This window comes from Electrophorus electricus, chromosome 4, assembly GCF_013358815.1.
Source record: "Electrophorus electricus isolate fEleEle1 chromosome 4, fEleEle1.pri, whole genome shotgun sequence".
NCBI classification, from domain to species: Eukaryota; Metazoa; Chordata; class Actinopteri; order Gymnotiformes; family Gymnotidae; genus Electrophorus; species Electrophorus electricus.
Window position 1 is genome coordinate 8,950,056 of NC_049538.1, and position 25,740 is coordinate 8,975,795.

General features: G+C 41.3%; 1 protein-coding gene and 1 long non-coding RNA gene across 6 annotated transcripts in view; one reads left to right on the forward strand and one right to left on the reverse strand.

Moving 5' to 3' along the window:
• Positions 1-15,016, forward strand: LOC118241230. Its single transcript, XR_004775907.1, has 4 exons — positions 1-282; positions 12,205-12,267; positions 12,682-12,770; positions 14,533-15,016. It is a non-coding gene; the product is annotated as an uncharacterized LOC118241230 (long non-coding RNA).
• The window catches only part of zdhhc18b (zinc finger DHHC-type palmitoyltransferase 18b), a 20,829-nt gene continuing 5,027 nt past the window's right edge, over positions 9,939-25,740 (reverse strand). The window contains exons 6-11 of one of the 5 annotated variants that reach the window (XM_035525475.1): positions 25,185-25,236; positions 24,884-24,986; positions 24,636-24,748; positions 20,442-20,538; positions 18,787-18,863; positions 17,822-17,909 (exon numbers count right to left, since the gene is read on the reverse strand). In XM_035525475.1, coding sequence (XP_035381368.1) covers positions 18,822-18,863; positions 20,442-20,538; positions 24,636-24,748; positions 24,884-24,986; positions 25,185-25,236 — 407 coding nt within the window. In that variant the 3' untranslated portion in view covers positions 17,822-17,909; positions 18,787-18,821. Of the gene's footprint in view, positions 9,957-16,413; positions 18,864-20,441; positions 20,539-24,635; positions 24,749-24,883; positions 24,987-25,184; positions 25,237-25,740 lie in introns of those variants that run through there. The other 4 variants (XM_035525476.1, XM_035525477.1, XM_027020713.2 and 1 more) reach the window with 4 other exon arrangements.

The window sequence follows — 25,740 nt, forward strand, 5'->3', positions numbered from 1 at the left end:
AACTTGCAGTAGATGTGTGTGTAAATTAACAGGCAAATTAAAGTTTGAAGATAAAGTAAACAAATGAGCAAAACAAGCATTGAAATTATTAAAAGAAGAACAGAGTGAAGTTTCTAGAGAAATATTGGGAAATGCTAAAGCCCCAGCAGAATGAAGCTTGATCCTGCACAATCGAGACCCTGAACTAGTGAAAGAAACATTGGAGAGTACGTTGGTTGAATATAGTCTACAGGGGGAAGCAGAACTCCAAGACAGACCAGAATGAAAAGAGCTCCAAAACAGGTAAGACCACATTTACAGAAAGAAAAAAGGTTACAGAAAGAAAAAAGGAAGGGAATTTACAACAATTGTTGTGACAAAGCAGCTTTGCACATGTACGAGTCTCTTTTTTACTCTTTCTATAAGACAAATAATCTTACACTTAGAGGAAAAACATAAAAATGTTGATGTTTGTGGAACATGGAAGAAAATGTGTATTTTTACATATTTATATTAAAAGCAAAAATTATTTTTAGTTATTTTGGTTGAGTGAGTTAAGGGCAAAATTCATATAATAAAATGTATTATAAAATACTTATAATCTATTGGTTTGTGTGGCGCGTCACAGCCTTTCTGGGTTTTTTTGTTTTTTGTTTTATTTATTTATTTATTTTTTGTGGTATTAATCCCTGTTCCCCTGGCAACAGAGGTTGTCCTGGTCACACAATGTTGTGATGCGTTCCAGCACCTGCGTCATTGTGCTAATAATAGCCCAGGCCTGGGGCATGAAGGGGGCCTCTTGGTATTGTCTATCCGCCACCCCACCCCTGTCCCAGTACAGCCACTTCACATTAGCAAGCTCAGCCATCTTATCAAAAGGTTGTTATCTCCTAAATTAAAACTCCAAAGGACTGTAATGAAAAAGGCACTCAAATCCACGAAAAATATCTAAAACACACACGTATTATATCTTCAACACACAGTCAATGCGTATGCGTGTACACACACACATAATGTGTATATACACACAGAGAAATCCATATCCTCTGCAGGGATTCTGTCATTCACTTTGTCAAAGACTAGCATTGAGACTGGCATAAGGACGTAAGCTGGTTTGAGTCAGACACAGCGACTTCAGGTCACATCCCTCGTGGTTTGTTTGACACTGGAGATTAAACAGGACTTGTGTTGGGAAAGTCTGCCCAAGCACTGGCAGCTAAACATGTGCAGGTGGGACACTTCTGTTCACTGGTACATTTTTCTCTGGCCTTGTTGTTCGCTGCCAGGCCTTGACACACCTCATGATAAGGTTTTCCACATCTGCTGCCAACCAGTCAGAGAAGTGCAAGAGGATGGCATATGAAGGCTCGTGTGCGTTTAATCTTAAATGGGGATCTAATAGATATATGCACACATGTACATTGGGTCAAAACAAATGGGGGGTTATGAAAAGTGTAATAAATTTGGGTTTTAACAGAATTTTTAAGCCTATAACTAGTACAAATGTATGTACAAATAGGTAAGCATGATGGACATGAACTCATAAGACCACTCACTGAATTAAAACAATGTAACAAAATGAGCAAATGTGGCAGATTATACAGCCAGTTTGTGACGGTCCAAGTCCTGCCTCAAAGCTAAGGATCACTTTCCCTCCCCGTGAGTGTTTCTGCTTCAGTTAACATCTTTACACTTCAACTGTAATTTAAATGTGCCCTTTTGGTATGTGCCAGGTCAAACTATTAGGCCTGCACTTCTGCAAACATCTCCTGTTTTCCGTTGCACCATTAGCAAACAGAGACCTTCGGGGCCTGCAACACTCCCTGTTTCTTTCTCGTCATAGGACTTTGATCTATTGCTATTGGGTTTTAACTAGAAATGTTCAGGTAAACTGAGCAATTATCCAGTGTGAAAGGTGTTCTGGAAAAGGCAAAGGAGATGTGTGTATGAATGTATTCGTGTATGAGTGTAGGGGGAATAAGGAAGTGCTTTTGCAGATCATTTCCTCTGGCTACAATAAGTTTAAAAAACTGGGCCATGGTGCCTCTGCGCCAATCTGGCACATCTGACCTTATCTGAACATACAGGAAGTTTAAAAAGACTTCATTTAGTAAAATAGCTAATACATAAGTTGAATATAGCCTTTCTGAAGAAAACTATCTGTGAACCTGGGTGCTTGAGCAGGCTTCATAATTCCTGTATGTTGACAACAGCGCTGATGAGAGCCACTGGTCATCTTCTGCTTCATTTCTGTCTACTTGTTAAGTATACTCACAGAAAGCAATGTTACTACATCGTAAGCAACTAAAACTGTGCTTTATGAAATGACTAATTGTCAGTAGTTGGGTAACAGTGTATGGTTGTAAATGTGAATGTGCTTGATACTGAAAACCACATGTTTAGTAAAAGGAAAGAGCTGCCCTGTTTATCAGCACTCTAAATGTCACAGGTTTCTGTTTTTCTGCGCAGTGTTGGGGGCAGGGTATTGCATTTCCTCATGATATCTGATGGGCAAAAGGTGAATCAAATTGCATGCATAGTCAAAATTCTTAATTCACTGAAAGCAATGAGGCTAGGTCAACTTCTGAAAAGCAACACTTCTCTAGTTCATTTCTCTCTGGACTTCATTGTCCTTTCCATACTATCCACAAGGACATTCACAAGGGATTATGATGATACTGTAAGTCTTACATACTTACAAAAGCTTCTTAATGTATTCTCGCTCTGATGGTTATTGGGCTTCATGCAAGAACATATTCATAATCTTATCCTAAATTTCATCATATTTTTACCCTAGTTAGTTTGAACAACTAAGCCACACTGGATTCAGCAAACACTAGTAAGTTCACTAAATGTAAATATCCCATGTATTTGGTACAAGAGTGTTGTGTTTATGAAAATTATGAATTAGCATATTTGTTATCCCAAATACATCCCATTGTATGACTCTTTAGTCAGAGCTCAACTGGAAATGTGTTATTATTTTTAAAGCCTTTTTAACAAAATCATAAAAGCAAACGCACAGGCAGTATATGCAGGATAAGCATACCTATATTCAAAAATGAATGTTTAACTCCCGATTACAATCCTGGATATGAATAATAACTGCATAATTAACCCCCATAATGCATTTTTTCCACCCACCTTATGTCAGGCCAAGCACTGTTTAGGCGCAGGGTATTTTTCCTGACAACGCGGGGTTATGTTAAAGCTTTTAGAAAGAGAAATTCTTTGCATACTGCAGGTGAGCCATGAGAGTGTTATGTCACCAGTGTTGGGCCACACATGGTTCTGCAGCTCCCTGGTACCTCAGCCTTGCTATTTACTTTCATGAATGCATTTACATAATAGTCCATGCATGCTTATACCATGGATAATCTCACCACACTGAAGATATGTCCAGAGACTATGCAATAAGTGCCATTGTTATTAAGGAGGAGGTGGTGACAGTAGTGAACTGCTAGTGTTTGTTACAAAGTGAACAGCAGTAATAAGGTCACTAAGCAGAGATGTATCATGCTATCTAGTGACTGAGTTAACGTATGTTTAAAAAAACTATGGAAAAGTTTGGACTGTAGAATTAAAGGAACCAGAGGTTAAAATGGAAAAAGTCATGAAGGAGTGAAAACCTTAAAATACAGAGAAAAAAGTCAATTGTTAGCAGATGTTTTTACCCTGCAATGTTCCTGATGGTCTTTTTTATTTTATTTATTTATTTTTTTTTTTTAGCTGCCGTACATTAACTTGTTTCTCATTTACTTTAAAATAATTGACAGGACATAATGAATGCTTTTCCAAGGGGGCAGGTTCAAACTTAATTAGTTTGTGTCTGTCTGTATAGAGAGTAGATGAGATTGTAACAAGCACAAATCATTTAATTAATGCTTGTTAAACAAACTGCTTACTCTAAACCCTAATTAATCCACAGAACATTTGGCAGTGACCTGTGCTTCAGTCTTCCCACAGCTATCTTAAGTTCATCAGCACTCCACCACCTATCAGTTTCCTCAAAGTGTCACACCTGTTTGGTGTAAAAATGCATTTATTCCTTATGTTGCAAAGTCTCAACCCCAGGAGTCTCCATGGCAGTTCTTCTTCTTCTCTGATCTTGGTCGATCCTTTCCTGCACTGCCCCCACATCAAATCTGTTCTTCTTAGGCCTATTAACACACATTCTTCCTGGTTTACTCCAGCCTTGTCAGTTTGCACTAACATGATGTAGCCTTAGTTGTTTCCGTGGTACTTTGTGGTTTTAACACTTCCATGTGTTAACTTTGCCTGCCTGTGTCTGTTTAATTATTATGGATGTGCCTCTGATTACCTTGTCTGTGTTTTTTTTTTTTTTTTTTTGGCCATTCAGTTCACAGTGGCAGTCACTCCTGAAACCTTCCTAATAAAGAACATCTGCAGATGCATCCTACTGCATGTCAGTTAGAATCTCACGAAACCACAGAACATGTGTACATCCACATGCTGCTTTAATAGTTCTGCTTTTTACAAATATATATCTACTTCATTAGGCTGTCGCTTCTGTCCACTGGATTTTTACATCGCTGGCGGCCAAGTTGGATACGCAGGTTGTAGCACCTTGCATTTCCTCAAATTAAGGGTACAGGGACAAACAGAATGGCTTGAGACTGTTTATTGATCAAGATGTAAGACAGAGACCTATTTAGTCCATGGTAAACACAATGCATGTTTGACAAGGAGTATTGTTGATATTTCAAAACTCTGATTTGATGCACTGAAAACAGTAGTGAATCTAGTTATAAATTGATACTCCCTTTGCTACTGTGTCAGTCACTATCAGTCATACTCAGTCTGAAGGTGAGCTTAATTTTATTTCAGGCATACAGAACGCTTTGATATAAAGGCATGCATTTATAAACATATGGTATCTAACCATGTTTTAAGTCATGTATGCCAACAGCGATGCCCTTGGTATCTGGAAACATCTTGTTGCCTGGAAACAGTTATAATCTAAAAGAATCCACATGATGATGTGCCTTAGCAATGGCTTGTTTTGTGGTAATTACTGTTGCCCCCCACTTTTGAGCAGTGATTTAAATCAAACAATCTTTCCACACATTCAAACGGAAGCTATTTGGCTTACACCACTACTTTTGAAGTTTGTTTCAGTGTTGCAGACAAAATTATATCAGCAGACATCAAGCCCAGACATGATTGTGATTAAGCTTTTAGGTCGCACATTTATGTGCATAAGCATCCACTATAGCCATCAAAATTCACAGAAGTGATACAATGACCTTATATTGTCCTGAGCGCTTTTTGATAAAGCCTGAATGCATAAATGCTAGAAATCACATATGGTGCTGCAAATTGAGAAAAGGAGCTTGTTCACTAAGAACCGAGCTGAGTGACACGGAAATGGCCCCCCATCTTTCCATGACAGCCTCTCTCCACATCCCTTTCTTCCTCTGTCTCTCCTCTAATCGCCAGACGGCTAGGTTGTGCTTACTCCCTGACCTGCTCCACTGTGTATGGAAAATAAACACTGTCTTGTGGCACTGTAGCTCACCACAGCACGACTTGCACAGAGGGAGCCTGGGAAGAGGGCTCCCTTTACAACTGTGGCCCTTTTCTTCCCAGATAAGAAGAATGAGAGGGTACAGGGGGTGCACGAGAGCTGGCGATCCTTTTCTTCTGATAACAGGTCAGGGATGTTTGAGGACTCTGACTGTGAGACAAGCAGAGAGATTGGAAATGTGTAAGTCCAGATACTGCAGGATCCTCAATCCTGGATCCCTGTGAAACACGATCAACCTTCAGCATATGCTGAATCCCCGCCATGCTAACCGCCAGTATGCTCCTCCGTAAGCTCCATGCCCAACTCTATGGAAGTATGCAAGTATGCTGAGATATTTGCTGGCCAAGCATCCACCAAGCACTGCATTCAGAGACAACTGAATGTCTCCTAAGTTCCAGTTTCTAACTGTTCCATTATTTAAAATTTCTTCAAAAAACTTGCAGTATTCCATTTCATAGTTTTACAATAAACACACATAAAACCAAAACCTTTCAGTTACTTTCCTTATCAACCTTTTAAGTGACTTTACAATTGATTTATTTCCACTTCCAGAACTGTCTGCAAGTAGAGTATTTAAATTGTTTGAAGTCATGGACTATTTACTGACTATTTACTGAAGAAAACTTTCAAAAGAGAGGAGTTTATATTACACATCTCACAACAGATCAGATTAATAGTTGTCATTCTAGCCACATGCTTAAAAGAAATAGTGTGCATAATTTATACAGAAAAGTACGGATGTTCAAACATGTTGCCCTGAAATCGACCTGTTTTAATAATGGTGATATATCCTTAAGATCCCATCATTTGTACATTTGTCAACCAAGAACCTCTTACAATAATAGAGAAAGATTAAACTAATAATTTGTTAAATAAATGCAAGCCATTAGTATCTAGTAACTGATCTCTATAACTCTGTGTATAAACTGTTAGAATTAATGATATATGTAAATAACAATGATCCTAGAAATACGATCTTTACATGCAGGATTTGGCATTTTCTCTGATTGGCTGACATGATGGGACCTGTGTTCCTAAAATGTCACTTGAGCTGGAAAACAAAACACAGCATAATTAATATTCATAGCACAGGCCCTGTGACTTCAAATAAGACTGAAAAAACAAATACATAAACCCAGGCACAGACCCTGGGCCATCACAAAAATCAGAAAAGCATGCCTTGAGGTTTATAGATACAGACACAGGCTTTCTCTCACTTTAAAATGTGTTTGGTAATCTGAGCTGCACTTATCAGGCTTATTGGGTGCTCCTCTGGTTCCTCTCCCGTACAGACTACTGTGTGTCTGCTTGCCATTCAACCTCAGACCAGGAGCAGTTGTGTTGTGAATGCTCGAGGTTAACTGCTGAAGACTCCATATGCCCTTCATCATGGCAGCCTCAGGTTGATGATGACATCACCAAGTCACATGACACAACAAAGCTCAACAGCCTATCCAGAAAATCAGTCACACTGAATACAAAACAAAGAATAATCCATACAATTCAGGAAAAGAAAAACATGTTTTTGATCAGTCCATTCAGACTGAATGCAACTCATAAAATAGTTTATTCAAGCATTTTGTACGCATTACAAATTGACATGACATTAGATTTCACTGTATTAAACAGCCTTACCCAGTGGTAGTAAGTCACCGTAAGTGGGTGTATAATCCTGAAGACATTTCCCTGCCTGTCCAAGGGCTTTCACCAGATCTGTAATAAGAATCCAGTTTGATCAACTTTCCTTCAAACCTCTCTTGGGTCATTGGTCTTCTCCAATGAATGTGTACAATGTTGGCCACAAAACGGTGTCCACTGTTCTGTACATATCTTCAAAAAACAATTTATAAATGTTTATTTTTCCCTTTTGATCATTTAAACAGCAGTACATTCAGACAATGGCTGTAAAACCTAGGTTAGATTTCTGAACAATAGCTAACATTACTGAGTAAACGTCATTCGTCATGTCTTTACTCTGAATAACTAAAAGGTTTCTTTATGCTTTCTGCATATTTATGTGTCTGTTCCTACCCCCTGAAGCGCCGACACCGGCATTTGAAAGGTAGAAGCAATCCCAAAGTCTGACTACCCAGCAGCGTGGACCACTGCTCCTAAAGCCAAAGCATGCACCTGGATTGGCAATGGAGAAGAATATAATGAGCAAACTCCTGAGGACAAATGATTGAGGATCCTTCCAGGAAGCAGAACACAGCCTTGTATGTGGCAGTCGTTTTTATAGAGTATTATTCCAGTACAGATGGGGGTTTTTCAACCTGGGAAGACGCTACTTTCTGGGTAGATATAGCCATGCAGAAAGATATGTTTTAGCAGAAAGATAATCTGCCATTGTGCCGTGATCTTGGTGAACCCATAATATAGCAGGCAGAGGACAGCGTTAATACTACGGAGACAGTGAAGGATGGAGAGCTGGAATAAAATGGTTGGACTGCACCAGAAAGTTCAAACGTGGCGCTCCTGATCAGCGTTAATATAATATAATAAAAGAAAAGAAAAACGAATAAAGAAAAAAGAGACATCAAAGAATTTTAAAAAGTAAACGAAAGGAATCACAAATTATCATCATTCCAACTAAAACTGAAATGCTTACTAAACAACTGAAAAATATTTGTAGTTTTCTTAGGGTAACGTTAGGCCTAAAAATGTGTGTAATGAAAAGAGCATGCGCCTTCATTTAAAAGGCTGCTGAGAGCTACAGTAGCTAAAGAACGGGGGCCTTGTTTAGCTGCAGTCTAGTGGCTGATGGGATCCAGCAGGGCCGTGGTGCGCCCTTCTACCTGAGACCCCTGACTGGCAGCCCCTGTGCCCTCCCAGAGAACAAAGGGTCCATGCCACTGATTACACGCAATGCTGAAGATTGAGCCCAGATGTCAAACAGTTTGTGTTCGGCCCAAGATCCTTTTTTTATGGCCACATAAATTCATCACAGCCGCTAGCGTTTGATGTGAGAGCAAGAGGCATGCGTCATATCATTGACATACTGCAGTCCTTTGAAGTCGAGCTGTGATGATCCTAATATGTTTTAAGGCACATCTGATAAAGGCACTGGCGTACAGAGTGGATTTATGCCCTATTCCTGAGGTATCGTGCTGGGATTCATTTGCATAGGACAGGGGTCTGATATATGGAGGAGAGCAAACTGACCGTGATGCTGGAAAGGTCAGAGCAATGCTTTGAGCATCCTGATCACCACTGCTGTGCACGTGAATCCAGCCGCACCGTTACAGGCTGCGATATTAGCCGTACACCCACTCAAACGAGAGTGTGAAGGAGTGCACTTTGGTTGAAAGAGAAAGAAGGAAGAGGTCGGTGTTGCAGGTTTTGTGATTATTTTGCAACTAGAGATTACTGAGAAGATTTTCATTATACTCTACACCAGTGTATATGTGAAATGACTGCAAATATGGACTGCACTAGAGGAGGAGGAGGAGGAGGAGGAGGAGGAAAAAGCAACAACAGCAACGCAGTTTAGGTGCTGTGACCAGTTTAGCTGATTACAGCATGAACACGAATTCACATTCATGTGTTGAAACTTGAATGGAAACTGTGGTTTATCGAGGGTGGTCTGTTCCCTGCAGAGCCATTTTTCAACATTTAAAGCCCTGTAATTTTGTCTAAAAGACTTATTACCCGTTCATCACCATATCTGGCAATGCAGGACTACACACCTCAGACTATGGAGAGGTCATCGGTGTTGCATGTAAAGTTTGCATTTGTCCATAGCATTTCTAAAATTTATTTATTTGTTTTTATTTCTTGTTTTTATATCTATTTAGATAATCTAAATCTATAAAATGACTCCACACAAATTACATGCCTTTAGCATTAACAAAATAGATCTTTATAGTACTAAGATAATGATTGCCATAGCAGAAAATCATCTTGCACAGCAGTAGTAAAACTTTAGGATTTACAAAATGCTAGCGACAGTCTTTGATGTATGGACTCTATAGAAGCTTCTAGACTAGTGTATAGGTTGTGTGTGTGTGTGTGTGTGTGTGTGTGTGTGTGTGTGTGTGTGTTTTCAATATACAGAAAGAAAGAAAAAAAAAAAGTTTTTCCATCCTGTACTCTGCAGTGAGAAACGAATGTTGTGGGCCTTGCCTTGGGCAGGGGGTGCCCCTCTCTGCAGGTGCGAGGTATATATGGCTCATTTCAAGCCTCCTGGTGGAGATGGGGGTTTGTGGGCTGAGGGTAAAAGCTTACGCACTGCTGGAGGCCCTCTGTGTACTGACTACTCACTTTTCTCCACGCTGCTGAGCCCCTGCCTGTGCACAGAGCCCAGCCTGCGGCCCTCCAGGATCTAGTCCTCCATTCCCGTCCTTTATCTGTCTATCGCTCCCGCTCTCAATTTCCGCTTCTCTGGCACGCATAGCCACGCTCTCACATCCACCTCCTCTTAGTCCACTTTCTGGTTCCCCTCATGGAAAAAAAATAAAAGCGAAAGAGGTAACATGACCGCAGAGACACAGAAACAACAGCCGATAAAAGATGCATTCTTTCAGAGCATGAAAGATAACCCTATTGTTCCTGCTCCCCAAAACAGGCCAATAAAGAGAAATGAGAACACAGTTTTGGCTTCAATGAACTGGGGGAAGAGGACAGAATGACTCCAAAAAGTGGCTGTAACGGTTGTGACGCACTGACTGGGCGATCGGCCATCAGATGGCGTCAGGCCAATGGAAGTAATTTTGTTGTGCTAACGATCCAGAAAACAGGTGGAACATTTGAGATTATTGATGTTACTGTATGCAATTGTATGGAAGGATCTGAAGAACAGGAGGGAGTCACTTAGATCTCAGTATACTCGTTATAAGAAGCATGCGCCTTCACAAAGCAGCAGGTTCCTTTTGAATTATTTTCTTTCGTGTGGGCACATAACATATGTGCATGATGGTCATCGAATGTTGTCTGGAGTGTAAATACACACAGGTAACGAGGGATGACAGTGGACTGACGGAAGGTGACATTGAGTCTCCTGAAATTGGCTTTAGCTCTTCAGTGCGAGTTTGGGGTGTCCCTGGTCCAAGCCTGCGGTGACAGCCTGGCTCTGGCTAGGTAGATCTTCTCAGCACGAACACACACCACTCAGGCAGCACTGTGACGTCCAGCTTCTCAATAGATCTGTTTTGGACACGTCTTTGTGCTCCGGGTGAAGGTTCATGTGTTGGGGCTGTTCCAACGTGTTGGCCCAATCTCCACATGGCAAAGGTGTGCTGATAAATGAGGGAATAAAGACAGATGGACTGTCAGACATCATCTTTAATCCAAGAAGCACTAGATGTTAACAGTTCTAGAGAGTCCGTCTCAACTCAGTCTGCTGTCCATAAAAAAAGAATTATATCAGTAGAAATATATCTGTACAGCGTAGAGGGAGAAACTCGTAATGAAACCGAAGAACCTGTCTCATGCAGTCCTTGGGTTTCTGTCCTTTCAAATGTTTCGTATTTTACATCAAAGGTGGCTGATTTTTGAAGGCTTGGTTTTCTTTTTCAGAGCTGTATGTCCTACATCGATTTGTTTTCATTCAGGGTTGTTTGTTGTTAGTGTTTGAGATGACTAGATTGGTCTGTGTGCCAAGAAAAAAAATCCAATCTGTGCAGGCGAGTGAAGGTGATTCTGATTCTGAAACATCTGCTTTTATGTTTACGTTTTTTTTTCTTCTAAATGAGGGCAGCCAAGGAAATGAGCTATCTGCTTGCAAAGTGTATGTTGTGTTAAATGTTGTGCTGTTGACATAGCTCAAGGATACACACTATAGGAAGTTTTAATAGCAGTTTCTTTTATTTGTTATTAGAATTATTAGGGTTATTAGAATTTTGCAAGGTGCAAGAGTCTTCCTTACAAAATGAAGAACTAAAACAATGTGAGCAAATGTTGGAATGTCACAGTTTCGATGTAGAAGCATTCAAAGCCACTTGACAGCTGACAGAACTCTTTATATTTTCCCAGTTACTAAACTGAAGGTTTTTTCTCACAAAGTCTCAAATTTGAATGGTAGTTCAATGGACCACCTCTGTAAGATGTTCTGGGAGAAGATTTTGTTTCGGTTAAGGCGGCTGGTCCCATGCTCATGGAATTAGTATGTACATGACATGAGTACAGTCACTAGCATGAAGCCTCAGAAAAGAAATTAAGTAATTAGGAAAAACAAAACACTGATAGGTGGTTTCACAAGGCTGGTGTTTGGGGAACAGCCTTTTGACTGCAGTCGTCATGCTGCACCAGCCACACCCGAGATGCCAAACAGGAGGAAACCGGAGCGCAGAAACAAGCTAGGCTATCAGCGACGCAAAGGGTTAAGCGAGGCAAGTTATAGAGATGGAGAAGGATGCCTGAATTTCGGCAGTCCACAAGATATGCCACCACGGGAGTCTGTTGGAATTCTATCACAAAATAGCTCTAGAAGCCAAAGGTACGTTAATCATATGGTGCGAGGGACAGCGGACGGGAAAAGCCCAGGGTTCCTTTTTCCAGCCTCTCTGGTTACAGCAGGCGATGGCTTCCCCCACTTCACCCACACACATGAAGACCATATGTACCATCACAGTTTCCATCAGCACGCTGCTGGGGTTTCTGCCACTGGATATTTACAAGGTTATGAGGGGGGGGAAAAAAAGAAGTGACAGGAAAACCAAGCACTTTTCTCCTTTTAATAGGGAAAGTGGAGCCTGTCAGGGACAGGGGAAGCCTGAGCCACAATAACTTACAGAAGATGTGAGGTACGAGGTATCGCCCGTCACCGCCACATTAATGACAACTCAGTCAGTGCATCTGCCTGCAATTTTTTTTGCTGTGTTTCACATACAATAATTATATAGTTATAAAGACCGCGATCCCCAAATCCACAAGCACTCAAGGAATACCCAGAACTGGTTCACACAAACACCCCCTCCCCTCCCCAACCACATTCATTTGTCTTCTGTGTCACTCTAGATAACGTACATATGCCTCTGTCCAGCCCTGCAAACCCAGCTGTTGACAGGCAGAGTAATTACTGGTACCTGACCGTCGGTACGCCCAGTACAGCATATGGTCAGGGCAATGAGGGACTTGCAGCTCTGTCATCAGCTTTGATAGTGTTACCGTGAGAGCTGCACCATCTGACTATCATTTGTGTGCTCTTTTCTTTTTAGCTTTTCATTGAGAACGCTTTTTTCCATTTGTTCCTTTCTGCCTCTCTTACTCTCCAGCCAGGATCTGAAAGATGGAAGAGTGAGAGAAGGTATGTCACACCTGTTGCAGCAACACTACACTAGCTGTTGGTTTCAGTTATAGTAGATTTATAAATCCTTATAATATTTTGTTAACACATAAAACCGCATGATTAACCAGAATCATTTCGTACTCTTGCAATTAAAAGCCTTTCATATTTTTTTCAGTGGGGTCACTCAGTAATATGCTTTAAATTTAATATATAGTAAATTACACAGCTGACACAGGGAGCACACATTCACTCACACACACACAGCTGACACAGGGTGCGCACAAACACACATAGCTGACACAGGGAGCACACATTCACACGCACACGGCTGACACAGGGAGCACACATTCTCTCACACACACACACAGCTGACACAGAGAGCACACATTCACTCACACACACACACACAGCTGACACAGGGAGCACACATTCTCACATACACACACACACACAGCTGACACAGGGAGCACACATTCTCACACACACACACACACACGGCTAACAAAGGGAGCACATATGCACAAACACAGAGCTGACACAAGGAGCACACGTGCACACAGAGCTGACACAGGGAGCACACGTGCACACAGAGCTGACACAGGGAGCACACTTGTGCACACACAACTGACACAGGGAGTACATGTGCACACACACAGTTGACACAGGGAGCACACATGCGCACACACACAGCTGACACAGGGAGAACACATGCGCACACACACAACTGACACAGGGAGCACACATGCGCACACACACAACTGACACAGGGAGCACACATGCGCACACACACAGCTGACACGGAGCACACGTGCACACACACAGCTGACACAGGGAGCACACATGTGCACACACACAGCTGACACAGGGAGCACACATGCGCACACACAGCTGACACAGGGAGAACACATGCGCACACACACAACTGACACAGGGAGCACATGTGCACACACACACAGCTGACACAGGGAGCACACATGCGCACACACACAGCTGACACAGGGAGCACACATGCGCACACACAGCTGACACAGGGAGAAGACATGCGCACACACACAACTGACACAGGGAGCACATGTGCACACACACACACAGCTGACACAGGGAGCACACATGCATACACACAGCTGGAGGGCTCTTCATAGTGCCTTGTGGCTCTGCATCTGAGTGCAGTGACAGTATAAATAGGGCACAAAAGAGGCCTTGACACACAGGCATCCCTTAAAGTGCACACGCACATACACATATTGACACAAGCGGCCTCCTCTCCCGCAGTTGCCAGCCAGCCAGACAGGAAAGGCTGTTCTTGTACTGTCCGACCCCAGAGCGGGCCGGATTTGTTCGGCAGCTACATACATGGCCACCTGAGGCTGTTTTTCACCCTACATAAGCCCACTAAGCTCAGCTTTGCATGATAAACAAGAACATGCACTTAAGGAGGAGGCATGTGTGCTGTTGAGTTTTGGCGCAGTGTAAACAGTTCTGTACTTTCACCATTGAAACACACACCTTATCTAAACTTCAGTAGTGCAAACAGGTGAATTTGGAATGCTTTTCCCAGCATGTCTGGAATGCTGCTGCCTCCCAGGCCGCTATGGTGAGTATGGATGAAGGGAACGGAGCAAATTGAAATGCAGAGCTGTGATCCAGAGCTCGCTCTCCTGGAAAAATCCCGTCCCCGGTGGCCTGGATGTGGGAATCACCCTCCCGGCACAAGGTCACCCATCTCTCTGCAGCACACTCCATAAAAATGGTCACTTAATTTATGTTTTCTTTCCCAAAGGAACTCATGAAAGTCTCCAGAGGCCTTTTTGCTCCATGATGGTTTATGTGCCTTGGAGTTGGAGGCGAGAGCCAGGCCCCAACAATCCCTCTCCCTCTACTGGGCAGGGCACAGGAGGCTCAGAAGAACATCACAAATGCCAAAGTGATTTATGTGGCCACAGACAATGAGAAAATGTGGGCATTTGGGCAACATTTAGACCAGCGCTACCTACAGGCTTCGCAACACGGTCACCAGCTGAAGTCAATGTGCACAATCTCAGTTAGAGTTGTCAGCTTCACTTGTTGCTCTGGCTTGATATTTTCCTCCAAATTTCTATGAATTATATACAAATGCAAAGTAACTACAGTACTGTACAAAGAGGTGTGGAGATATTTAAAATTGTAGCGAAGCACAACTTTCCAGAGAAAATAAATTTGGAAAGAAGTCCTTCATCAGCTGAGCAATCAAAGTGCTTCTCATTACAATATACAAAAATACAATATTTTATTACAACAGTCCTCTGGAAGGTGAAGGCAACAGTGGTTCCTGTGGTGATCGGAGCACTAAACTGTGATGCCTAAACTGGGAGAATGGCTCCAGCACATCCCAGGAACAACATCCCAGATCTCTGTCCGGAAGAGTGCAGTCCTGGGAACAGCTAAGATTCTTTGTAGTACCTTTTAAGCTCCCAGGCCTCTGGAGGAGGAAAAAGAATTGGCCCAGAGGATGGTGAGTGAGGAAAAACGTGTGTATAATTTTACATACACACACACACACATATATCTATATATATATCTATATAGATATACACACACACACACACACTTTATATATATATATCTATATAGATATAGATATACACACACACATATTTTATATATATCTATATCTATATAGATATAGATATACACACACATTTTATATATATATATATGTATATACATATATATATATAGATATATAGATAGATAGATAGATAGATATATACACATACACACACACTACTCTACTTCAGAACTGCCAGACGACACAACCATCAGCTTTCTGCACTGCACTGAGCTGAAACTGACATGCTGTTTTGGAAGTAACTATTGCCATCTAGTGGCAGAACTACAAAGGCAAACCGTTAGTGACTATAAAATCATCTTAGGAATTAGTACAAGTACATGTAATTGTAAATTAAAGTCAGTAATAAGAGACTGTTTTAGTTTCTTAGTAATTATGCCAACTTTAGCAAGCTAAGATCTGAGCCTGCTTCAGTAGACAAACTCTTAACCCAGGTGAATCTCAACAGCTGATAAGACAAGTGAAGCCTTTAAGATATGACACTAAGATATTTCACATTTCTTTTTATTTTTTGTGTTTAAAGTCACGTTCAAGTTGACTTTGCAAGCCCTTGTGGAATCTCATACAGAGAACACGTACCCATGTGTGCACGCGCACATACACAGAATGAACCTTAAAGCCGCAACCAGCGAAGATACAGATGCTTTTGTTAGTCAGTCAGAACGTTCTGACTATTTTACATCTATTGTTACCCTTATCGGGCAGAATATAGACATGCAAGTCTGTAGTTTAATACCAATAAAGATGAATTGCTGCGGTTTAAATATAAATCAGGTCACAGTACTTGCATTCAGTGCTGTATATGAAGGGCCCCTGACTCACTCCTTGGCAAAACGTTTTTGTTCTTAAAAAAAACCCTGATTGTGGCTTTAGGTCCATTGAAAGATTTGCACTTAGGAAAAAAACAGAACACACACATGGGGGGGAAAAAAGAAAAGGAACAGCTTTACAAAATAGCTTCACAAGTCTAATACATAATATGAACCTGTTAGTGAGACACCTTGTAAGGCTAGGCAGGTACACACACATGTACACCAAAATCACGCCACCGTGTTCGCTTTTCATATTTATTTGTGCAAACATTGCAAACGTCTTGAGGAAAAGTGGGTAAACATCAACTTCCTGCATCAATATTTCATTTTTCATTTGCATATTAAAAGATGACCTGGATATTCATACCCCATCCACACTGACAAGTTTGTCAAATTTATGATAAACCATTAACATATCAGGGATGTATTGCTACATACTGCTAATTAATCAATTACCAAAAGACAGTGGGGATCCATTAAAAATCAAGGTCTACTTTTTACAGCCTTGGGGTTGCCATAAGAACAAATACACCAGTCATGATGATGATGATGATGAAGATGAAGATGATAAAATCAGCCTCAAATATCACCCAATAATACAAAAATAAACAGCAATGCACATTCCTGGTACCTGAAATATCACACAAAATACACTGGATCTTCCAGTATCCCTTGAATTACTGTATGGTAATACATCTTTCTTGTCCTTTTATAAAACTCAGGCAAATGAGAAAGTTGTTCTATTTCAAGTCTAACTCTACAGGAAACTAAGGACACTAGCTATACTTACAGGTCACTTTATTTAAATCATGACTAGTGACGAATGAAGCATGAACTACATTTCCAAAACATGCACTATTAATTGCATAAAGTAGACTGTGGCTCACTCAGGCCTGACCAGTATAGCACAGACATACCCACAAAGGCCAGATAAATGGATCCCAGAGCTCATTCAAAATACAGAACACAAATATTCCTTGTAAAATTATTGCTGTTTAGTCTGTGGATCCACAGTTGTATTGTCACACGCTCCAATGGAGGATGTGATGTTTAGGATCTGGTACTAGAGCTCCATGAAATGAACTGTCCAGTGCACAAACTGATGGACAGAAATACATGTCCTCACGTCATATCCTGTAGCACCTGCCCTGACCAGGCTGTGCATGTGCTTTCGTTCTGCCTTTTCACACTGGGGCTCAGTGTGAAAACTCTTAAAAGCAGGTTTTCTGAAACATTGCTAGTCAGTCAGTCTAATGCATAGCCAATCCACAGAGAAAGAAAACTAGCAGATCCAGATCGATCGATCGAGAGAGCGCACGTCCTCCGTCCGCATGTGTGCTGGGTGGAACACCCGCCTTCCTGCTCCATTTGGTCTGCAGGCGGCGTGAGGTGTGATCAGTGCAGAGGTGAGAACTTGGGCTCTCGGCGCTCCGGGTCCTTGTGGCTCCTCGAGCCGTGGCCACGCTTTGGGGCTGCGGAGACAGGAGAGCTGGAGGTGGGGTCCGGGTGGGGGGCCTGAGGGGTGGTCCTTTTCACTTTGCTCTTGTGCTGAGAGTGATGCCTGTGGGACGAAGAGCCCAGCTGCCGCCCCCTGGAGGCCTTAGGCCGCCCTGGAGTGGCGGAGGGAGCCACGGTGCGTGGGGTGTCCAGGGCTGGGGGTATGGCCTGAGGGGAGGTGCTGGACGGGTGAAGAGAGTGAGTAGCCATCTCTGACAGGCCTTTAGTGCCCTGGGTACGCTGGCAGTAGGGATGAAAGAAAGATAGAAGAAAGGAGATGGGAAATTAAAGAAAAGGCAGAAAGTTAAGGGAAAATGTAAAGATGGGGGCCAATGGGTGGTGGATGGGACAGAGGAAGAGACAGAAAAACCAAAAGGAAGACAGTTAAGACAAGCTGTCTGAAATGGACAAAGAGGTGAAAATAAATGACAAACTCAGCCACAAGCACATCAGGTAAGCGAGGGGCAAGTGTCAGGCAGAGAGGCGTCATGCAGGTGAGATGATGACAGTATGGAGGTAAAGGGTCAGGCACATTCACTCTTTAGGATGCCATTACATCAGGACTTGTGGCTTCTCCATCACATGAAGGGGGTCTCCTTTTGTTGAAGCATAACAGAACTCAAAAGGACAGTATATAAAGAAATGCCTATTTAAGCAATAACACCAGCTCTTGTAATAAATCCTTAGGCATTCTAACAAAAAAGCTAGTTATTTGGCCAACTGAATACAATTTGAAGGAAGAAATACATACTGGCAAAGTCTTTTGATTTGTATGTCAGACACTAATGATATACTGCGCAGGAGGTAGTGTCTCTCTCACACACACACACACACACACACACACACACTTTAGTGTAACAGGAAGGGCAGATCTGAGGGAATCCTGATGGTGTGACATGATAAACCCCCTCAGTGTGAGAATAGGCACACTGTGGTTTTAGTGCAACAGGTGGCCCTGTGCAGCCAGGCAGCATGCAGGCCAAGCCCAGACCAAACCTATACCAGACCAAGTCCAGACCCAGGCCAAGCCAAGCCCGGGCCAAACCCAAACCTAGGCCCAGGCCCAGGGCCAGGCCAAGTCTAGCTCACCAGCGGGGAAAAGCTAAGTCTTACCAACCTCCCCAGGCCGCACTGGCGATATCCACAGAATCATCAACTGGCAAAGGACAGTGCAAAATCCAGGCAGTCACCCTCCTGGGTATACACACATGGACATTACTGCAGGATGGCTCAAGAGCACATGAACTAAAGGGCAAAGGAGACTAATGGACAGCTGTATCAGAGGGCTCTTTTTTTAAACAAACATTTCTCTCATACATACAAACATGTGCACACACACAACCATAACACTTTCAGATCATTACAAGACTAAGCACTAATAATAAAATTATTCAGTTCAATACCAGGGACCATACTGGACAAATCTGCACAAACACCTTTGTGTATTAACAAGAGTTTATTTAAAATTAAAATATATGTATATATATATATATAATGTGCACATGTATAATAATTACACAGAAATTCTTTCAGATTCTCTCACTCTCTCTCACGTTCACATACACACTTGTTAGATAAGACTCCTGTGTGGAACCCTCCAGCATAAAAGCACATCAATGAGGCCACAAATAAGACCTTAATTAGTTTAGTAGACAAACGCTTAACAACTCGGCTTGAATGCAGGGCTTGAATCTGAATGAGAGAAGCCATAATCCGCAGGGAGTGGTGAGTAGAGTTCCTTGCTCGTGGTTTCAACATGGCTACCCTCTGTTACGTGTGAGGCAGAAAACGCATACAGACGAGGAGAAGCCGCTTACAGGAAGCAGCAGAGTCTGTGTGGCTCACTGTGGACAAGGCCAGCATCTCCATAGTGCAAAGGTTCTGAGGTTCATCGGGCTAAAGAGAAGCCTCCTGATGGTTCTGGACTGTAAACACTTTTTTCCCCCTCAGTTAACAAATCAAACAATACTGCTCTACATTTAACTGTCCCTTACTGAACAGTGGAACAGTATCACACAAACCTAATGCAAAAGCAGTAGACTAACACACCCACACAAACCCCCTGAGCTGGCATGTAAACATTCTGATATATTATAAAAATATACTAATTATACACTGGAACATTGGGCAAGTCAAGCTAGTAGGTCATTTTCAGACCATGTATGAGTAGTACAAAGATCAAATCTGAGATATCGAACAGCTGACAAAACACGTCCAAGCTTTCAGTTCTCCCTTTTACGGGAATGAAAGTACCGCAACAGCTGCTCAAGCTCAAGGTTTCACTTCCCCTGCCCTTTCTGAGAAGACATTTATGGGCGTGAAGTACACTTTCAATCACACAAACCGCTCAGTGTAAACCAGAGCTCATAGTGTGCTCCAAAAATGGGTAGGGCATGAAAAATATCTACCTTTACAGCAAATCATACATAATTATACATCATGTCTCACAAGAAATGAAGAGACACAAATATGAAGACCCAGAAATGAAGAGACACAAATATACAAGACAATAAATCAGACACACAACTGTTTAGGCATTCCAGTTCAGCCCTACGAGCAGTGGCACGGACACCGATATGGAGAGGAGAGGCATTCCCCACGCCAAACCTTAACGCAACACAGTACATTCCTATGGGTGATCCAGTGCGGACGTGGAGCATACGTGGTGGCAATCAGGCAGGAGGGGACCTCTGAAAGGGAGGGGTGTCTCGCTCAAGGGTTGGGGGGAAGGAAGGGAGGGGGGGCGTGCCCTGATGTGGGGCCGCGTCCTACCATATTGATGTCAGTTTTGATAGAGGGAAGCTCCATCTCCGCGGGGATGGCCCGGACCTCATCTTCCGTGGGCACGAAGCCTCTTCGGTCAATCAAACTGCAACAGAAAAAAAAAAAAAAAAAAAAAAAAAGGAAAATGGTCATCACACAGGATTTCCTGTCAGTGTGGCTAGAAAATGTGTCAAGGAGAGGGTGACCTTGTCAAGCCAAAATTTTTCTACACTGTGAAGGCTCAGCTACCCCAACTTGAATTTGATGGTAATAACTTGGCACCATCGATGGACATCACTGACTGCATTGCACAGATAGTTGTATATCTGTTTTGTATTTAGTACAAATCATATCATTCAATAAGTAAATCAATTAGTAATTAATATTAACATGTACATTATAAATTTGATCAGAAATCAGATTACGACTATACTCGGATCACTGCAAATATCATGTTTGTCCCTTAATCATGTCATCTCAAGTCAAATTAAGGTGAAAATCGACACAAGCATAATTAACTGCATTTTGATTCAGCAAATGTGCTGAAAAGCAAGATATTTCACACCACATGCATCTGACCCAGCAACAGCTGCTTCACCAAATCAAATGCATGAAGACCAGGCGAGGGGCAACTGGAGCATCGTTATACCTGCTTAGCTTGCACACAGCACACCTATATACAGCACCTTTTCTCACAACACAAAACATAAAACTAAACAGAATCATAATCAGGATTAAGTTTTAAAGAGAGAAAATTTGTTTTGAAAATTAAGAGAAGTAAATGTCACAAAGACTCTGAGGAAGTCATTACACTGAATGCTCTACCACCAAATGAAGACATTTACGGGCGTGAAATGCACATTCTGGCTCTGAACTAGAGTAACCTGACTTCCAAATCACACCAACTGCTCAGTGTAAACCAGAGCCTATAGTGAGCTACCAAAAAAAAAGACAGCGGGTAGGATTCATCTGAACCTGGGACCAAACATGAAAAATATCTAACTTTACAGCAAATCATACATAATTTTACATCATGTCTCACGAGCACCCAGAAATGAAGACAAACAAGTCTATAAGACAATAAATCAGACACACAACTGTTTAGACATTCTAGGTCAGCCCTGTAAGCCCACAGACACTGATATGAAGAGGAGAGGCTTTCCCCATGCCAAACGTTAACGCACTGAGTATGTCCCCATGCCTGGAGCATAGGGATGAAGACATTCATCGATGTATGAAGGAGCAAGTCCACCTAAAGCTTTAAAAAGGAGTAATTTAGATTTAATACGGTAGTGGACAAGTGACCAGCGTCGTTTATAAGGAACAGGTATGATATGGGCAGGTGTGATTTCGGACTTACTGAACTTTAGCAAGGAGCTTAACTAGGAGACCAGAATAAGAGCTGTACAGTAACCTAGACAAGAGTTAATAAAAGCATGAACCAGCATTTTGGTATCATTATTACTAAGAATAGGGCAGAGTGTGGAAATCTTACAGAGGTGGTAAAAGACAGTGAGCCAATATAGTATTCAAATGTTAAATAGGAATCAAATTTGGCTCCAAGATTATGGACATGTGAGGGTTTTACTTGCACTCAATAGATGACAGTCAAAAATTACATTAGAGTGGGTGCTACACAAGCTTCAGGAGCAATGATTAGAACTTCAGTCTGGATATTACTTGTATATACAGAGGGGAAGAGGCAAGGGAAATAAATCGATGTATCATCAGAATGAAAAGTGAAAAAGAAATCCATGCAAATTATTTATATATATATATATATATATATATATATATATATATATATATATATATATATATATATATATATATATATATATATAAATTTGTTATTTATTTATATATGTCCATGTGGGAGCATGTAAATTATGAAAAGGAGTGGGCCAAGAACAGAACCTTGGGGAATACCATGAGAACATAAGTAATAGAGGATTAACACTGTTTAATAGTGATTAACTGTTGTCCATCGGTGAGGTAGCAATTAAGCCAAGAAATTAAGACAAACCTGAAATACCAATAACAGAAAGATGAGCAATAAATACATCATGAGAAACTGCATCAAAAGCAGAGCTAAGCTCTACAAGAAGTAGAATACTAATTGATCACTGATACAGAATATGTAGTATAATAATAATAATAATAATAGTAGTATATAGAATAGAATAGTAGAGCTGTCTATCCTATGACATGCTTGAAAACCAGACTAGAACAGATACGACAAGGAAACTAGTCTATAACTGAGTAAACAACTTCTCAGCAATTTAGCAATAAAATGGAATTAGAAATTTGTCTGAAATATTTTAAATGGCCTGATTTTTTTTAGGACTGCAGCAACTTTTAATTATGACAGGACAATTCATGGCAAGCATTTATTAACCAAATGCGAAATAGATCCAGAGATATTTGAGAGACAATAAGTAAAGGAGTAGGAGTGTGGTCCAGCTGGCATGTGGTAAACTGACATTTCTTAACTCAGACACTGGACATAGTGGTTGGAGTGAAGTGATTTAAAAAAAAAAAAAAAAAAAAAAAAAAAGAACATGGTGTTCAAAGAGAAATTCCTCTAGTACGAAGTCATACAGATTTTCTGACTAATTAAAAAGGTTATAAATAGAATTAGTTTCATTATAGAAAAAATGAATAAATGCTTCACATAGCTCAGTGAAGGCAGAAATTGTAGATGCATGTTTACTGTACTGAAAAATTGATCAGGCCTACTAGAATTATGGAAGAAATGTAATGTGGTCATTACATGATCACATGTAATGACCAGCATTATTTGAAGTCCTATATACTAAAGTGTTCATTGTATGCCATGTACTGAACAGTAAGGGCAGTTTTTTTTAAACAGTCACTCAAGGCAATGGCCTGTGGCCTTCAAGGCCCAGACCTCAGGAGTGTTCCAGGGCCAGTAACGTGAAGGCAGCCAAACCGGGTCATCAAAGGGGAACAATCATGCATCAAGATCTTTAGAGAAAGTGTAGTTGTGATTTGAGATCTCTTTTGGACAGCATAAATTAATTTTACCAGAATAAAAAGAAGCTTGCATCAAAGCAGAAAAAATACTGAAGATCAACTGATTTAAAACTATGATAGGTTATCATCTTAGATTTCAGCAAAGGAAACCTAAAACTAAAACAGATGATCCGAGATACCAATCTTAGAACCAACAACACTATCATTATTAAGGCCAAATGAGCAAACCGGATCTACTTTGTGTTCCTGAAGACTGTTGTAGGGAAATCAGCATACCGAGTTAACATAATTCAAGTACAGTTCTGAGATCGCAATACATCAAAAGATGTTGAAGAAAATTAAGTCAGTCATTCATAAAGTTCAGTTATAAAGTCAGGGTGTAATTTCGGATTAATGGTTGCATTATTTATAACATACTGAGAAAATAGAACGACAGCCCAAACGCTGTGTGCTCTGTTCATAGTACCAAAGGTCTATAGCGAGATGTTTCAGGCAGCTGAAATTTATCCCAAGATGAGCAGCTGTAAAGTTCCAACATCCTTTCATCCTACTGGACCAGATAGAGGGCATAGCAGAGTGTGGTGAGTTCAGGTGGTAAAACAAGCTGTTAATGTATCTAGGGAATCATACAACTGCAAACACCTTGCAAAAGCCATACACCTTGGAGTCAAGACAAGGCCTAGAAGCCATTGAGCACCAACACCCAGATGAAACCAATAAGTCTAATCCCACCAGCATACATGATCACTCAAGGATCAAAACATTGAAGTATAAAAATGAGCTGCTCCTTCCTAAACAATGATGAGGCTACCAAAAAGCAGAGTTCTGTCAGTCCAACACCAACTGCGCAAAGAAAAGATCACATCATCGCAGGCAAGACATGCCAAAGGCCAGAGGGTAAAACAGTATTGGAATGTAGCAGCAGCATGGCGCCACAGCAGTAGCTTCCTACGTCTGAGGCTCCTGGGTTGGGTAGGAAGTATAATTCGTCCGTGACGGTGGAAAATAGAAACTCCCATTCTTCGATGATGCAGTTCGAAAGCTGAAAGATTGTTGAACCACCACCAAGACAAAATGTACTCAAAACAACTCCATGGAGAAGTGGCAGCAAGTTGTATCACACCATGTATCTAATGTGTTTATTCACACTGATCAGAGGATGTTGTGCAAGTAAATGACGCAGTGAATGCTGCATCCCACACTCACCTGGGAGGCATGGGCCCACAGAGCACTGAACAGCAGTTCTTGAAGATGTTGTTATAACTAAAAGGATTCCCACTTTCTTCATTCCCACTTTTCCCTGACCACGAACCTTTTATCTGGAAGAGAAAATGCAGGCTTTAGACAAGGTAACCACTGGAAATTGGCAAAAATTAATATAACTGAACTTCTTCCGCAACCTCTTTAGGTACACACAATTGTTGGGCTAAAAGATATTAATGAACACCACTCACATCCTCATTTGTGGTGAGATTAGCAGCAACCAGGTATGTATGGAAGCCTGAGAGGCCCAAAATGGACCACACTGAGAAGAAGCAAACCACTAGCTCTAAAGCAGTAAAAAAGAGTAAAGGATAAAACTAATGAAGAAACTACACAGATCAAAGGTCTTGCACTTAAAGCTTTCCAGTAAAAATAAAACAACAACAACATGTGCACCAAATATCTGTCACACCTAAAGGCCAATCAGCTATTTTTGACAAAGGGATTCAAACAGAAGACAAAAGGTAAACAGAATTATGGGCAAAAGGATATCTGGCAGGGCTCTGCTGGAGTGCAAAAACCAGCCCATTTCCTCCTTGTGATCCTGTAAATAAATAACAAAAATCATTATCATCGTCATTCTGCACCATCTGTGAAGTCACTTAACTAGTTAGTGTGAGAGGTTATTGCTTCTAGATGAGAAAAAAAGAAAAAAACGAACTTTTTCAGAACAAGACCCGTTGTTACTGGTTGTTGCGGACTGGGTTACAATCATCTTTAAACTCTAATAGGTTTCATATTTTAAGTCAGCATTCTCACTCTACGTGCTACACATTTTTGCTTTCTCCCTTCCAACACAGCAGACTTCACTCAACCCAAAAGATTTCACTCGACATTATTTGGGTTAAAATCACATATAAAATCAGAGAAACTCCTCGTAAAAGCTTCATTTATAATAACCTTTCTAACTTCCCACTATCTTGTTTTTTTTTCAGACCACACAGAAAGTATCTGTGATTATCTACTGTAAGAGCACAATGACAACGCTACTCAGGTCAGCACAAAGGAGGCACCCCAGTGCAGGTGATGAGGGGCATAGGGTCTGGAG